Consider the following 16,319-nt stretch of genomic DNA (forward strand, 5'->3'; position numbering starts at 1 on the left):
AGAGCCTAGCTCTGCCTCCTGCTGGCTGTGTGGCACTAGGCCCCTGTGTGCACACTGGTCTCTAAGAGTCTTCCAACTCAGAAGTTGGTGGCACCCGGCCCAAGACAAGTCACTGCTGTGTGCTGGGCCAAGCCCACCTCTAGCAGTGCAGGGGATGCAGGAGGTTGGACATCACAGTTGGTTGAGTGGTCCTCCCGTTACTTCATAGGAAAGCAATTCTCTCCCTACCCGCTGGGGGCCCTCAGTCTTAGGGTGTGTTTCCCATCCTAAAGGTTAACTCCCCTATTTCCCTAATTCTCAGAGGTTCCCTCAGATTATACCAAAGGACCACACAGACCCACCTCCCCTTGGTCCCTTGAGCTGGACCAGCCTGCTGCTGGGAGGGACAGGCACCAGGACAGGTGACAGCCAGCTCCACCACTAGCCAGCTGTGTGGCCGTGGGCAAGTCACTGAGCCTTCAAAGGCTCCCCATCCACTCCAGTACGTGGAGCAACTCAGATCCGGGATTCCAGCCATGTCTGATCCGAGAGGAAATGCTGGGAGAGGGCAGGGGAGTGAGGGGACAGCATCAAGGCCCAGGGTGCCTGGGTAGGGAGGCTGCAGCCCAGGCCATGCCACACTCATGCCTCCAGGCTTGTCCAGAATGTGTGGGCCACATCCAGCTGTGTCCGAGGCTTTATGTGGTCTGGTTTTTATCCTGAAGGTTGGAAAGCTGGTTAAAGAAGCTGCCTCCCATAGCAACCTGAAGAGGGTGACACTGGAGCTTGGTGGGAAAAACCCCTGCATCGTGTGTGCTGATGCCGACCGTGAGTCTCTCCCCTTCCGGGCATTGCTGGGGCTTTACAGGACCCGTAAATCTCTCCCCACTTCCTTGCCCAAATCAGAACCAATTGAGAAAGACAAGCACATACACAATGGGGATGTTTCTCCACCTCGGGTTATCCCTCCATAAATAATAGGCAGATGGAGATCCAAACGCCAGCTTTACTGCTGGTAGAAAGCTGTGTTGGAGGAGGACATGCTTCCTGTGGTAGCCAGAGAGGCCGCCTGTTTCTGACCTTCATGAGTTTGCCTTCCCTGTCCTTGCAGAACTGGGGCCGTGACAAGCGGGCTGGGGTTCTTCTCCAGAGCCCCCTGTGTCGGGGGAGAGGGGGAAGGCCAAGAGGAGGAGGAGAAGGGCATGTGCTCCTCCCACAAGCATTCATCATTCTACCCTCCAAGTTGGTACTTCCTATGATGCTTTCAGGCTCTCGAAGACTTGAGATATTTCTTCCTTCTTTGTCTCAGATCTGACAAAACAGAGGCCAGTGGCAGGTGACCCTTAAAGATATCCTGCTGGCCTAGGTGCTGTCTCTCCCTTCACTACCTCTTCCCTGGGAAAGCCACCCTGCCCAGCAGCTTGGGGGCAGTTTGTGTCTCATGACATAATATTAAAATAGACACTCTTCTTGGTTGTCATGTCCAGAAGAGGGAAGGAAGGGCCACATCAGACATTCATCGACCTGCTGACATGGTCCGCTGCCAGATTTTTGGTGTGACTTCCCAAGTACACTAAAACACCTTTGCCTTAAAGAACAGCCTCCCCCACCTGCCCACTGGTGCCAGGAATTCCTTTCATGGAGTACAAAGCCTTCCACTCCACACTCAGATAAGTTTGGAATTGCAAATATCCCTGAGAAAAATGATCCTAGCACAATTTCTCGCCAAGGTGTAAATAACTGGTTTCAGTTCTACTCCTTGAAGCTGGCTTTCAATGGGAGAGGACTGGGTGAGGAAACAAGCCCCAAGGAAAGAAAGGGAGGCTGGGTGTGAAGGTGGACTGCTCATTTTTGCCTGGTTTGGTGCTCCCTGATGGAAGCATCATCAGTGTTGCTAGTGGTCTCTGGAGCCACACGGAACAGTACTGGGTATTGCCCCACTGTGCCCCACATTTGGAGTTCCAAAGAGCCGGACTCCTGTTTTGCATTCTTGTGCCTCCATATCTGGGTGCCCCTTCTGCACCTCAGCGCACCCTCTTTCCCTCTCAATGAGGAAAACTACAGCTGAAACACAGGACTCCTGTCTGAGGGTTGGTTTGATAAGGGTCATGTGAGCAAGTGAGGTCATGGGCAAGTGAGGTGAGGATGTGACAAGTCTCTGTGCTCATTAGTGCAGTAAAGACACTAAGTCCTGCAGTCAGGGGACCTATTTAACCCCAAACTCCATGGATCGAAAAATCCCCTTTCCCATGCTCTCTGTTTGGGAAGTGCTGAGCAAAATTAATTTCTGAAACGTAGCCATCCCGGGGCCTGTTTTCTCATGTGGGCAATTAGAGTTACAGCTGTCGCCAGTCCGGCCTTAACAACTTAATCGCTTCCTCTTCCCTCACCGCCCCCTCTCTCCAGTGGACTTGGCAGTGGAGTGCGCCCATCAGGGAGTGTTCTTCAACCAAGGCCAGTGCTGCACGGCCGCCTCCAGGGTATTTGTCGAGGAGCAGGTCTATGATGAGTTTGTCAGGCGGAGCGTGGAGTTCGCCAAGAAACGGCCCATTGGAGACCCCTTCGACATCAGGACCGAACAGGGGCCCCAGGTAACCTACTTACGTATCAGATCTTGAGGTGCACGTCTGGGGGCTGAACCAGGCAGGCCTCTGGCCCTGGCCCTGTACAGCTCTGGTGCTCTGTGACTCCAGGGGACTCCCTTACTCACTTGCCCAGCCACTTGAGGCTTTTGTTCAGACGCTGATCAACAGTTCAATCCCATCAGGTCTTGGTAGTGTTATGAAATGGGGGTGTACACACAGAGCTCTGCTCTTTGCAGCAGATAATGCTGAGCTCTAGGCCTTGGTGGAAGGGAGGCATTCCCGGTTCATAAGTCCATGTGACTGCACCCTCCAGCCAAAGGACCAACCCTTCTCTGAGCCACCAGGGTCCCCAGGAGAGAGCCTCAGGCAGAGGCTGTCTTGCCTGGCTGGGCTCTCTGCAGAAGCGAGTTGTAACCCTGGCTAAAATGCAGCAGAGTACAGATGGAGGCAGCAGCTGGAGCCAGAGGCCTCAGCCTGGAGGCCCTTGAGCCCATGTGCATCATAGGACAAAGTGACCATCAGAAACCAAAGAATCCCACTGGAAAGGGCTCGGAGAATGGGGATACATCTCCAGGCAGTAGGAACACATCTCTGGAGACCTGGTTTTTGAAGCTAATGACAGGATGAAAATGATCATAACCACGAGGTTTAATAACCTCTTTAAGAGGGCAGGTCCTGTATCACTTTCTTACTAAGTATGCAGTGCGGCAGATGGATAAATATTTAAAAGAGGGCAGCCTGACCATCCCATGCATTATTAAAATGGAGTTCAACAGCAGCCTACTTTGCTTGTAGCCAAAGTCCTGCTCCAGCCAGGAAATTTCAAATCACATGTCAGGACTCAGCCAATTTGTGTCTGTCCCGGGAGCTGGCTACTTACCCACTGCGTTGGCACCACGTGTTTCCACGGGAAGCCATGGATCTGAGGGCAAGTTTGGCTCTGTGATTTTGTGAAAGCCACAAGCTCCTTCCAAACCTCAGTTTCCTCATCTGGAAAATAGTGTAATTGATGAATATTATGAAAATTTCAAGGCACTTAATAAGTTTTTATTTTTTAAGGGGGGGCATTAAATGGCAGGCTCCCTGATCTAAGTGGCAGCAAATGTCTGTGCATGACTTCAAGCCACATCAATTAGGTCTTGCTTAACCATCTTGGCTGGGGATAAGGGAGGACCATGTGGAAAAGGTGTGTTTCTGGCTATAGTGCCCACCCCTGCCTTGCCCCATCCCACATGCTCTGTGGCTCTGGAGCCACGTGACCCTGGTGGAGAGAAACATCTCCACTTGTGGCCAGCACTCCGCATCCTGTCAGGCTTCAACCCCAAACCCAGCAGCCAGTGACACAAAGTTGTCCATCGGCCTTGGTTGGATTTCAGGTATGAATACAGACATGGCCACAAGTCATTATCAAATCTGCTGTGATTGTAAAGCTAACCCAGAATCCGTGGGAAATATGTGAGCTGATCCCATTCTAAGGAATCCCTTTTACCCCATCATTATTCATAAGTCTCTTTCCAAGGCTTCAGGCTTGACTTTTGAAGCCAGATATAGAAATCTCTTCCAAAACAGCACAGTGGTGTTGATTTCATCAGTGCTTTTGATGCTGCTGCTGAAAGTCCTTTTGAAAACTCACTTAAGCCATCTAACCTCAGCATATTATTTTAGGATGTTGTTGGGGTTTTTTTTCTGCCAAAGTGCTTTTTCATCTACGTTAATAAGGCTTTACTCCAAGAGGATTTACAGCTGTCTAAATAGTTCTGTCTGTCTCATGCCTGTAAAACAGCTAGCTGACCAGATAGGTGTCCACTGCAGGCAGCCAGAACACTCCAGAATTATTCAGGTTTGTTTGGCAACTGAGTAAAGATATGCACAGACTCACGCAGGCCACCTGGTGGGGGGCAGGGTCCTGCATCCTCTCTGTCCTCTCCTCTCCGGCAGAGCCACTCACAGCCTTGGCCGTCCGCAGGACCCTGTTTCTCCGTCTTTGGTGCTGTGCCCTGGTGCAGCCTTCACTTCCCAGCAGGTTCTTCTCTCGCACTGTGAGGCACCAGCTGACATTCATGGAGGATTATTAGATTTAAACAACACATTCACACGGACTTGCCAGGAAGAGTTGAGTCTGGACGGTAGAGTTTCCATGGGGCCCTCCGCTGGCTTCAGCACAGACAGTCTTGGAGGCAGAACATGGTCAGTGGCCGCTGAGGGTCTGTAGTTTGATGAAGCCCCACAAGCCTCTTGGTCTCCAAGGAGGAGGAGAGAGCAATCCTGGCACTTTTAACCCAAGTCTTGGTTAAGACTTCCCAGAGAGAAGTTGAGGGAACCTTGAGATATTATGAGATATGCTGCAGTTTGAGTTACTTTTTAGGTGGCCGTACTTACACACGCTCAAAACCCAAAAGATATATAAAGGTCAGTAGTGAAAAAGCTTCCTTCATAGGCATGGTTTTTACCCTTCCGTCCATGGGTATCCTGTGTTCTTAGTTCTTAGAAGAAAATTCTCCAGAATTTCTGTATATACAAGCAAAATTGAGTATGTATACAAGAATGTAATATGAATTCTGGTTTCCCTTGTTTTTTACTCAAAATATCTATACACAGTACTGTTTTGCACCTTGATTTTTGTCCCCTAACAAGAAACTTGAAGAGCTTTCCATATCATACCAAACCATGGGAACCTGCCTTGTTCTTTTTTATATGTACATAGACTTTCACTGTATGAATCCAACAGAATTCAAGTAACACGTACTGATGAGTATGTGGGTGTGTGCGGTCACGCACGGTGCCACAGAGTATGTCATTCCACACATACACAAGGAAATCCACAGGACGGATTGCCCAAGTGGGACTGCTGAGTGAGAGCACATTTATGATTTCTACAAGCATTGCCAAATTACCTTCCAAAAACATGAACCAACTTACGTTCCTGCCAACCTTGTATGAGCTTGCCTGTTTCTCCAGCCTTACTAACAGAATATGTATGGAGCTTTGCCCATCTGATAGTTAAAAATGATATCTCATTTGTTTTTAATGTACATATATCTCTTATAATGAGTAAGGTAGAACATCTTATCATGTTTAAAGGCCATTTATATTTCCTTTTCTATCAACTGTGCAAGTGCTTTGCATATTTTTCTCTTGTACTGCTGATCATTTTTTTGTCACTTCTAAGAATTCTTTACATACTAGAGGGAATTCTTTACATACTAGCGCTATTTCTATGATATGACCTGTCAATTTTTTCCAGTTTGTTGTTTTGCCCTTTGACTTTGCTTATGCTGTTTTTGCCTTCTTTTTTTTTTTTACATACTCAAATTTATTAATCTTTTCTTTTGGCTTCTGGATTTCAAGCCATAGAAAGGCCATCAGCACTCCAAACTTATGGAGGCATTCTCCCACATGAGAGAATTTGAAAACTTTTTATGACGTCATCTTTCGTGATTAAGTCTTTGATCTACCTGGAATCTATCCTGGTACAAAGTGTGAGGTATGGATCCAACTTGGTGTTTTAACACTGGATCCACGTTTCATAAGATGACTGGTCAAGGGGCTTGCATGGTTTGTGCCCACCCCTTCCAAGAAAGCCAGCCTACTCCTCAGGGACAGACAGTCATCCAAATGCGCCATTGGGTTTGCTTTTTTTTTTATTCAGATTTGCTTAAATTAAACCACTTTTTTATCTGAAAGTCACAGCTACAGCAAACCTATCTAACAAAGCTGTCTCTCCCAGCCAGAGGGAGGGGATTTGCAACAGGGTCAGGGTCAAGAACAGGGTTCCCATGGATTTGGGAAGAGGGATCATTTTCGGTGGGAAGAGCACTTCCCCCCTTGAGTCTCCCAGAGAGGTGCCCTTTGCCAGCCGGTCGAATACAACATCCACAAGCTGGGTGTTAGGCTGGTGGTACAGGGTACACCCCAGCCCAGGAGACCCCTAAACAAGAAGCCCTTCTGATGAGCTGGCTCCCCATCAACCAGGAGTAGCCCCTCTACCTCACCTTGAGCCTCTACTCTGTGTCCAGGGGTGATGAGTAAGGTGGTCAGATTTACTTCTCACTTCTCTGCACTCTGGATGGAGAATTCCAGTAACTGTTGGTGCCCTAGGAGCAGGGTGCAGGGTGGCCAGTTAGAATACATGGCACCCCGTTCAAATAAACAGTGAATACATTTTTAGTGTAAGTGTTTCCCAAGTAGTGTTTGGGGTATGCTTATACTTTAAAAATCATTCATTGCTTTTTAGGAATTCAAATTTAATTGGGCATCCTGTGGTTTTATTTGCTAAATCTGGCAACCCTAGAAGGATGCAAGAGTTAGAACAAAGAATTTGACTACTTCAGATCTTGTTTCACCCACAGATTTGCTTAACAGCATGGAGGGTGTATGAATAAACCTACACCTGGAGAGGATGAGAAAAGCCCATCTCTCCCCTGCTCCAAAGAGCCCAGATTTGTGCATCGGAGGAATATTTGCATACAGGGAACATCTGGTCCATGAATTTTTTCTTGGCCAAAACATGATGGGTAGGACAGTGATCACATAGGAGGCCGTTGGACACATAAGTTGGTAGTCACCTCCCAGAAGGAAGCCGGGCTTACCTCTCACTGTTTTACAGATTGACCAGAAGCAGTTCAACAAAATCCTCGATCTGATTGAGAGTGGAAAGAAGGAGGGAGCCAAGCTGGAATATGGGGGCTCGGCCATGGAAGACAGGGGGCTCTTCATCAAACCCACTGTCTTCTCAGAAGTTACCGACACCATGCGGATCGCCAAAGAGGAGGTACTGGGGCTGCAGGAAAAACCATGTCCCGTGGGGCCCTGTGCTGAGCTGGGGCCCAGGGGGCTGGGCCTTTCAAACCTGAGTCTTCTCCAGGGCCCAGGGATCCCAGAAATCTTTGTGAAGGGACTGTTTTCCTTTTTCCTGTGGCCTTTTCCCTCTCCTTAGGGGTCCTTTGGGAAGCTGTCCTGCTCTTGGGACCCCTGAGCCCTGTGTAGAGTTTGTCCTAGCCCCCAGTTCCACGCATTGCTCATCGTCTCTGGGGAACAACAATCCCTCTTCTGTCTTCTAACATGTCCTCAGGTTAGCCTAGGGTGGAGGGCCATTGCAACCTGTGCATTTTGTCAGGAATTGAGCCATGGATTCAGGGCCCAAAGCTGCCTTCAGTTCCCCCAGACCGAACTTAAATGACAAGTGTTCATTCCAAAAACATGTCCTGGCTAGAAGTCTCTTTGAAGTTTTCCATCATGGGCATCCTTAGAAATGGTGGAAATTAAGATGACCCCCAATAAGAGCATAATTCTAACTGTGTCTTTCAGTGTCACTGTTAAGCTAGTTACAACTGGTTCCCACCTGAGTCCCAGGTGCTTGGACCCCGGAATGTGGCCTTTTGGGGCACATGAAAGAGTGAATCACTGCCGAAGTCTTCCCGGTTCGAGCCTTTTATACACTTTCTCCTTGAGATTTTTATGCGTTACTAACTGTACCCTGATGGCATGAGACTCAGCTCTTTAAACCTCTCTATGACGAGCTCCGTGGGAACCAGGGCAGGTATTTCAGCAGGCTGACCCTGTCCTGCTGGGCTATGGTGCTGAACATTGAATCAGTTACAAGCTCCTTTCAAAATCACCTTTAAATATTCAGCCTGTAGCTCTTTCCTTTCCTTTGCTATGTTGTAGATGGTGAGGAGTACTGCCTTACTCCCTCCCCTGGGAGTTATTAGGGAAACATTTTAGGTCATCTTCATTGATAGAAAATGCAGCACCAAGAGACCAGGGCCTGCAGTCTGTGCCTGCAAACACCCTTCACAATAACTTGCCAAGAATGACTTCCAAGGTTTTGTCTTCAGTGCATCCCAGCATGCAGGGGCTCCTCCAAAGCTTGAAGCTGGGGCTTCTAGAAGCCCTGACCACATTGAGAGAGCTTCGACCCAACGTATTATTTTGGTTGTTATTTTTTATTTTTGTTTAATTCAGTCTTTCCCTTGGGATTTCAACCATCACACAGCTAAAAAGATGTTTGGACTCTCTCCTTCAGTTATCCTCTTCGTGCGTGTGAGCACTGTGGGTGTTTGAAAAAAGCATAAACGAAGGAAGTGCCTGCTCAGGGCATACATGCTTCATTCCAGCAGCTTCTCACTGCCATTCTTCCAATTAATCATAGATTTTTGGGCCGGTGCAGCCAATACTGAAGTTCAAAAATATCGAAGAAGTGATAAAAAGAGCAAATAGCCTTGAATACGGACTAACAGCAGCTGTGTTCACAAAAAACCTCGACAAAGCACTGAAGCTGGCTTCCGCATTAGAGTCTGGAACTGTCTGGTGAGTAGAGCATGTGCTCGGCCCCCCTGAACTGCTGGCCAGCTGGCTTCCTTACCCTTCTGTTAACAAAGAGCTTTTAGTCGTACATTATGCGCCAAGCACTGTCTAAGCACTTTGCTCCATCCTCATGACCACCTTCTGAGAGGGGTACTGTTATCGCCCCCATTTCACAGATGAGGAAATCAAGAGACAGAGAGACTGTGTGACTTGCCCAGGGTCACACAGCTAGTATGTGGCAGAGCAGAGCTCAGGACAAACTGTCTAGCTCTGATGCCCATGCTCTTGACCACCGTGTTGGGCCACCCCTTATTTTTTATTCTAATTCTAAGAGCAGCACATGCTCTTGTGCAAAGTATGGATGAAAGTTCCTGTTTCACCAATAATTCTGCTGATTACACTATCCCCATTTTAAAGATAATATTAGAAGATAAATATGAATTGGAGGCCAAGAAGCAGGAGAACTTTGAGGTCAGGGCCTGTCTCATTTCAGAGCTAATTCTTATTCCCTTCGCCATAATTTTCCTCTCCCTTTTTCTCTCTTTGTCATTCCCTTTCTATCCCAGTGAGAAGCTTTATACTTCAGAATATTCAAATTTTAGTTTCTGGTGGTAAGAGCAAGAAGGCAGAGATCAAAAACACTGTTTTCATGATTAAAACCTTGACAAAAAGTCTCCTTTAGGTGACGCTCTACACCAAGTGCCTAGTACCTGCAACACCTGAGGTCCAGCTGGGTCCTCTCCTGGTGACCCTGAACTTCTCTTTATTCTCTCTCCAGGATCAACTGCTACAATGCGATCTACGCACAGGCTCCATTTGGTGGCTTTAAAATGTCAGGGAATGGCAGAGAACTGTAAGTGTTTCTGTCACTCCATGCCTGTCAGCAGGGCCGATAAAAGATACACTAGATGCGCAGTGTATGGTGAACGGTGGCCCACCCTCCAGTCCACTGAGCTCTCCCCTGTGCTGTGCTTTCCCCCTGGGCTGTGCCGTGTCCCCCATCTTCTCTCCCCTTCCTGCCCTTCCCTACCCTCATCCTCACGCCACCCCAGGACCGACCCCCAGCCTCAGCATATGTGTCCTCCCTAGCACCCATCCCATGTGGAGATGTTCAGTAGGTACTTGACCTAGGCTCACTGCAGGACAGGGCAGAGCTGGGAAGTGCACTTTCCACCAGACACAGGATGTCATTACTCACTCAAACCCTGGCCCTCAGCAGGGAGGATGGGCTCTCTCCCAGGTCAGGCTGTGGCCCTTCTGCCCACAAGCAAGTTCCCAGGGACAGAGCGTGGGTGACTCTGGCTCCTCCTCAGTGCCTTTTCAGAGAGATACTGCAACATGCTGGGCCTCCGAGCCTCTGTCAAACCCACCGCACACTCCTTCATGGTGCCCTTCTGTCTTGCCCTTTGGGAGGCTGTGCTCCATAGACCTAGACTAATGGATGGATCTTCTGTGTCTGGCCCAAGATAAAAGGCCCAGGCCTAGAGCTAGATGGAGTGTTCTGGCGGTGGGCACGCTGTGGTTTCCAGCCAGATGCTGCCTTCTCTCCCACATCTTTCTTGGTGGTCGTTGGGGTTTTATTAGCCTTTGTGGACAAATAGCTTGTAGGATCAATCTTCCCAGGGAAACCATCTGTGACAACACACAGGGTCATTCCTGGAACATCTCAAAGGACTCCGAGCTCTTCCTCTTATTTAAACAGTTTGTATTATTTATATACAGATGCATCACTTCGTACTTATTTGTACATCTTCCAGTAGGAGCACTCAAATGCTTCCCCTTGGCTTGGGCCTTAGTGGGGCCTTTGGGCAGCTACCCTTCCAGATTCTTAATCAAGATGTATGAAGGAATGAACGGGGCTGGCTTCCATCCCTGAGCAAATGCTCTTGACCAGTCTCCAGGGAATTGAGGGCCCTTCCCCCTTCTCAGTCCTTCTTTCTCATTCATCCTGACTCATGGCAATACAGCAGAGCCATCTGAACATCTGAGTAGAGTGTGTCCATTTGTGTCCCCCTAATTCCTAAAATTGGTTTGCCCTTCCAGAACCTCAGTAAATTCTTGGCCTTGAAGACCCTTTACAGAAACCTTGTTCCCTCTGTTGAATGGCTTGTTTGTGTTGTGTTCTGTGAGCCTCTGTTCATTACCTCTTCACTCACCTGTCCACCAGGGACATGAGACCTGGGCTGGGATTACCTGCATCACCTCTAGGGCCCACCAGTAGCACTGGCCACAGCTGACATTTGCTGAGCACGGACTCTGCCGACCTCTATCTGAGAGCCTTGCACATGTTAAGGCATGCCATCCTTAAAACAGTCCCTGAGTCCATTCAGGCTGCTGGGACAGAATACAGTAGACTGGGTGGCTTAAACAACAAACATTTATTTCTCCACTTCTGGAGGTTCAATATCCAGGTGTCTGTTGAGGACCCTATCTTCCTGGTTCACAGGCAGCCGTGTTCTCTCTGTGTCCCCATGGAGTGGAAGGGAGGAAAGTGTTCTCTGGGGTCTCCTTTATAAGGACACTAATCTCATTCATGAGGGCTCCACCCTCTTGACCTAATCACCTCCTAGAGGCCTCACCTCCTAATTTCTTCACATTAAGGATTAGGGCTTCAACATTTGAATTTCAGGGGGACACACATGTTTAGTCTACTGCAGGTAGGTACTACTGCTACCCCTGTTTTTGGATGAGGAAACTCAGGGATGCCCAGAGAGGTCCTGTGCCTTACCCAGGTCACACTACCAGTAAGTGACAGAGTTGGGATTGAACTCTTAAACCCACCACACCACAGGGCCTTGCTCAGTAGGGGTCACCTCTGTGAGCCACCTGAGATGAAGCCAGCCAGGGTACACAGAGTCATTTGTCTCCTCGCTCTGCTGCTTCAACCAGTCAGGTTGTGACAGCTGGAGGACCCAGGACCCCACAAGGCCTTCCTCACAGAGGCCAGGCACAGCCTCCTCCCATAGCAAGAACTTCAGTCCCCAAAGCAGATGTCCTTGGATGCAGGAAGGGTGTGTGGGGCCCACCTGACTTCTAGGCAACTGACTCACACCCACTATTACTGCTTTTCTCACCTGTGTCTCCCTCCCCATCCCCGGTGGCACTGCCTGCCCGCTGCAGAACAGGGCAGGGGAGTATCCGCTGCACTCAGTCCGTGTGTCATCCTGCCGGTTAGCCAAAATTGGGACTTTTGTGGATGTCTGTTTTTTCGACCCTTGGCATATATTTTCCCAAAGCTTTTGATAAAGTACTTTAACATAATCCACAAGGAGACTGGAAACTGGCTTGAAAACCAATTTCCGTTTTCAGTTGTCTCTAATTAATGTCTTCACGTTGCAATGAGTTCCCCTTTTTTATGCTGGAGCACTATGCGGTGGATTCCATGGTTTTCCCCATCCCCGGCCACCTGGGTGGGGCTGGCTATCTGCCGCCCACCCACGGGCCCCTCTGGGATCTCTCCCTGTACAGGTCTTGGGATGAAGCCTGCAATTTCTCTTCCTCCTGGACACTTTTCTTAGTTCTTTGTTTTGCTTTGCAATATAGTAACCAAAAAAAATGCACACTGTAGAGACATGTGGGAAGTCAAGGTCTCCCTCCCCTGACCCTCAATCCCATTTGTTAGAGGTAACCACTGTCCCATCATCCATTTTATTCATTTTGTTCACTTGTTCATTTGTTCACTGGCATATATTTACTGAGCACCTTTGATGCCCCAGGCACATGCTAGGCTCTGAGCACACAGCAGTGAACTCTATAAACAGCAGTGCCAATGCCCCCAACATTCTGGTGAGGTCCAATGGAAGAAAGGCTGAGCTTATGGATGAGTGAGCGCCAAGGCGGTCACAACTGGGTGAGAAACCATTTAGGAAGGGCCACAGGGGGTCAAATAAGAATGACAAGAACTTGAACTAGGGCAGTGACTGCAGGAATAAAAAGAATGAGGTGATTCATGCACTTAATCTTACAGGAGTGATTTCATATTGGACTTACTAGTTATGTGCTAATTCAGCATGATTTTATCACTTGGTTTGCTTTTCTTTCTTTATGCAGTTGAGAAATCATTAACTGCGTTGAATTTTTACAGTACAATACGATGTGCTCATTTTGAAAGGTTATTGTACATTTTCTATACATATAATGGATGTAAACATGTATTTTTTTTCTGTTTTCAAATGACTTGGGAGGAAAATACTTTTTGCTCTTAAGAATGGGTTTTGGATATCCTAACCTTCTTTTTATTGGTGGTCTCCTATGATGGACTTTTGAGTTATTTCCAAGGGGTTTTGCTGCTACAGACCATGCTGATGTTCTTCCTTGCGCATAAATCTTTATGCACTTACGGGGAATTGTTCTCAGAATAAATTCCCAAAATTGGGTAATCCAGCACATGAAAAATGGGCTCCCACTCTTGGTTTGCATTCCTTTAATTGTAAGGGGTTGAGCACCTTATTAACACTTATTGGTAATCTTTATTTTTCTTCTGCAAACTGACTATTCATGTCTTTTGTTGATTTTTCCATTTTTTTTTTAAATTGGTTCGTAAGAGCTTTTTGTGTATTAAGGAAAACAGCACTCTGTTTCTCACACAGTGTTGTAAATGTAATTTTTTTCTAGTTTATAATTTGCCTTTGGGTTTTTTTATGGAGTTTTCTGCTCTGCAAAAGTTGAATTTAGCATTCTGTATATGGCTTTTATATTTTGTTATGTTTAGAAAAAATTACAAAATAATTCACCCATTGTCATGTATCATTCTTGAACTTCGTTTTAGGACACTACCAAAGAACTCAATGACATATTAACAATAAAATAATAATATTACTTTCTACCATTTACTTTTTACCTAGCACATAGTAGGTAAATTTGCTCTATTTGAATCAACTCTAATCATTATAACTATAGGGAGGTGATGGTATTCCAATTTTACAGATGATGATATTGAGGCTCAGGGAAGGCAAAAACCTTGCCTTAACTGCATAGATCCAAGCCAGTAGTTATCCAGCTTGAGCTACCTCAGAATCCCATAGCTTGTGAATCCCCTGGCTGTTAAGGCACAGATTTCTGGGCCCCGCCCCTAGGTTCAGTAGGTGTATTAATTTCCTATTGCTGCTACAATAAATAACCACAAAATTAGTGGCTTAAACAACATTAATGTATTATCTCACGGTTCTGAAGGATAAAAATCTGACATGAGTCAGCTAATTAGCAATTTTAATTCCATCTGCAACCCTAATTCCCCTTTGTCATATAACCTAATATTTTCAAAGGTTCAGAGAATTAGGATGTGAACGCCTTGAGGGGGGCATTATTCTGCCTACCACAGTAGGTCTGGGGGACCTGAGTCTCTGCATTTCGAGCAAGTTCTGAGGTGAGGCTGGTGCTACTGGTCTGGGGGCCACACTTTGAGAAGTTCTGGTCTACAGGATGAGATGGGATTCTGTCTCGAGTGTTCCTAGCTACAGAGCCTCCATGGCCACCTCTTTTCCTAAACAGGTGCACATTCTTATTTACATAATGGCAGAGCCAAGTCTTGTAGAGGCTTTTAAATCGATCCAAAGCCACCTCTTGGTTCTGGGAAGGGGATCTGCCCTAAGGATGACTCATGATGCCTGAGATGGGTCACTGGGCTCTGCAAGACTTAAGGAAAGGATGTGTACCAGAAACACGGACTCAAAGGCTGCGGACTTCCTCATGTCCACTCTGCTAATGTCCGCGCCCCTTGCTGCTCCATACTGGCCTCACTCTTCTTACAGCTGGTCCCCAGCTCCAGGTCCTCTATGTCCCTGCCCAACATGGATGCTCTGGCCACATACCCGGTCAATAGCTTAGGGCCTCTGCCTCTTCTGTCTCTTCAAGCAGCTCCACCCAGGGATTTACCACTTTGTTTTAAATCCCCTTCATCCTCTGAAGGCAAACCCTTAGTCCTTCTGAATATTTCAGAAGCATCACACACACACAAAACTTGACATTTAACCTTCAGTTACATATCCAGGTACTTAAACTTACTAACGGTCTTACAGTCCTTAGACTCTATTAAGTCCTCACATTCTGGTCTTTGCACAGACTCCAGACTGCCCAACAGAGTACTACTAGCCTGTGAAGCATTAGAACTCGGTTCACACAGAATGGCTAAGTGCCTGCCCATGTTATATCTCCCTCTTTTCTGTGATCACAGAGGTGAATATGCGCTGGCTGAATACACAGAAGTGAAAACTGTCACCATCAAACTCGACGACAAGGACCCCTGAAGGAAAGGCAGGCTCCTTCCTCAAACATCTGACAGCTGAATGTGGCAGATCTAACTTGCTGAAGAGAAACCTACCTTCTGACCTTCCTGGGATGCTTTCTTCTGGAGACTTTAAATCTACTGGATTTGAATGATTTTTATTTTCCTCTCACACTCCTGTTTTATTGACCAAAATGTTGTGTGTGAAATTGCAGTCCTGCTTGGGGATGGGACTAGTGGCCATTTCTGTTTTCCACTTTCCACCAGATCCCGGGGACAGTGAGGAGGCTCAGGGTGTTGTCAACAGGAAGTGGTATTTGAAGTATCGAGCAGTAGCTTAAAAATGCTTTGTTGGCTCTGACTCCAGTAAGAATTTGGAAAAACAAAATCCCTGCGTGTTCTGCAAACAGGGCTCTGTACCTGCGGGTTCCTCAGGGTTACCTGCCCACAGAACAAGCCCCTCCTACCATTCAGTGGGAAGGAATAGCAGTAAGTTTAAAAAAAGTTAAAAACAAGGTTGGGAGTATCAGATGTGGGGAGCCTTGGGGAAGCACGTACCATGGAAGGGTCCTGAAGGCCTTGGATGTGAATGGTCTTCAAGGACTGTATCTTGACATTGACAGTGGGACTCAGCTTAAAACCAATACTGCCTTTGGAATGTGACCAAATCAACAGCCCAAAGAGCTTATCTAATGCTATGTCATTGTCTACCTTAACCAAGGCACTTTCTTAGGCAGGAAATGTCGCTAGTGTCACCATCGCTGCTAAAGACCCAGTGCTCTAACACTACAACAGTATAGCAAATCCTAGGATCATTAAGTCCCACATTTTACAAATTAGAGCCATAATTTGCTTTTCCCAATTATGCATTTCTACCACTTGCCTATGTAGTTTTCCTTTTCTCCAGTTGGGGTATCAACACTTTAGTAAGACGTACACAACTGAAAAGACTGCTGTTATAATACAGCCCTGGTTTTTCAAAGTCCTACTTTGATATTAATTAGTGATTGATTAACAAATAACATCTGGACTTCATGGAGGAACTGGGTCTGCTACTACAGTGGCCTGAGCACAGCAATAACAGGTTGTGAATTTTTCTTTTCCTCTTTGTGTATCCAAAGGATGTGCAATTCCAAGTTTTAACTTGGAAAACTGAAAGTGTTCCCATATAGCTTTAAAAACACAAAACCAAACTGAAATTGTGTTATTCAGATACTTTTACTATT

At 47.0% G+C, this 16,319-nt stretch overlaps 1 protein-coding gene across 1 annotated transcript in view; it reads left to right on the forward strand.

The window, feature by feature from the left end:
* Positions 1-15,597, forward strand: part of ALDH1A3 (aldehyde dehydrogenase 1 family member A3) — a 34,212-nt gene extending 18,615 nt beyond the window's left edge. The window contains exons 8-13 of the mRNA XM_024732048.1: positions 705-807; positions 2,386-2,570; positions 7,171-7,335; positions 8,716-8,873; positions 9,649-9,723; positions 15,043-15,597. Of these exons, the coding sequence (XP_024587816.1) occupies positions 705-807; positions 2,386-2,570; positions 7,171-7,335; positions 8,716-8,873; positions 9,649-9,723; positions 15,043-15,115 (759 nt within the window). The 3' untranslated portion in view covers positions 15,116-15,597. The remainder of the gene's footprint in view (positions 1-704; positions 808-2,385; positions 2,571-7,170; positions 7,336-8,715; positions 8,874-9,648; positions 9,724-15,042) is intronic.
* Positions 15,598-16,319: the final 722 nt, after the last annotated feature.

This window comes from Neophocaena asiaeorientalis, unplaced genomic scaffold, assembly GCF_003031525.2.
Source record: "Neophocaena asiaeorientalis asiaeorientalis breed wild unplaced genomic scaffold, Neophocaena_asiaeorientalis_V1.1 scaffold362, whole genome shotgun sequence".
NCBI lineage: Eukaryota > Metazoa > Chordata > Mammalia > Artiodactyla > Phocoenidae > Neophocaena > Neophocaena asiaeorientalis.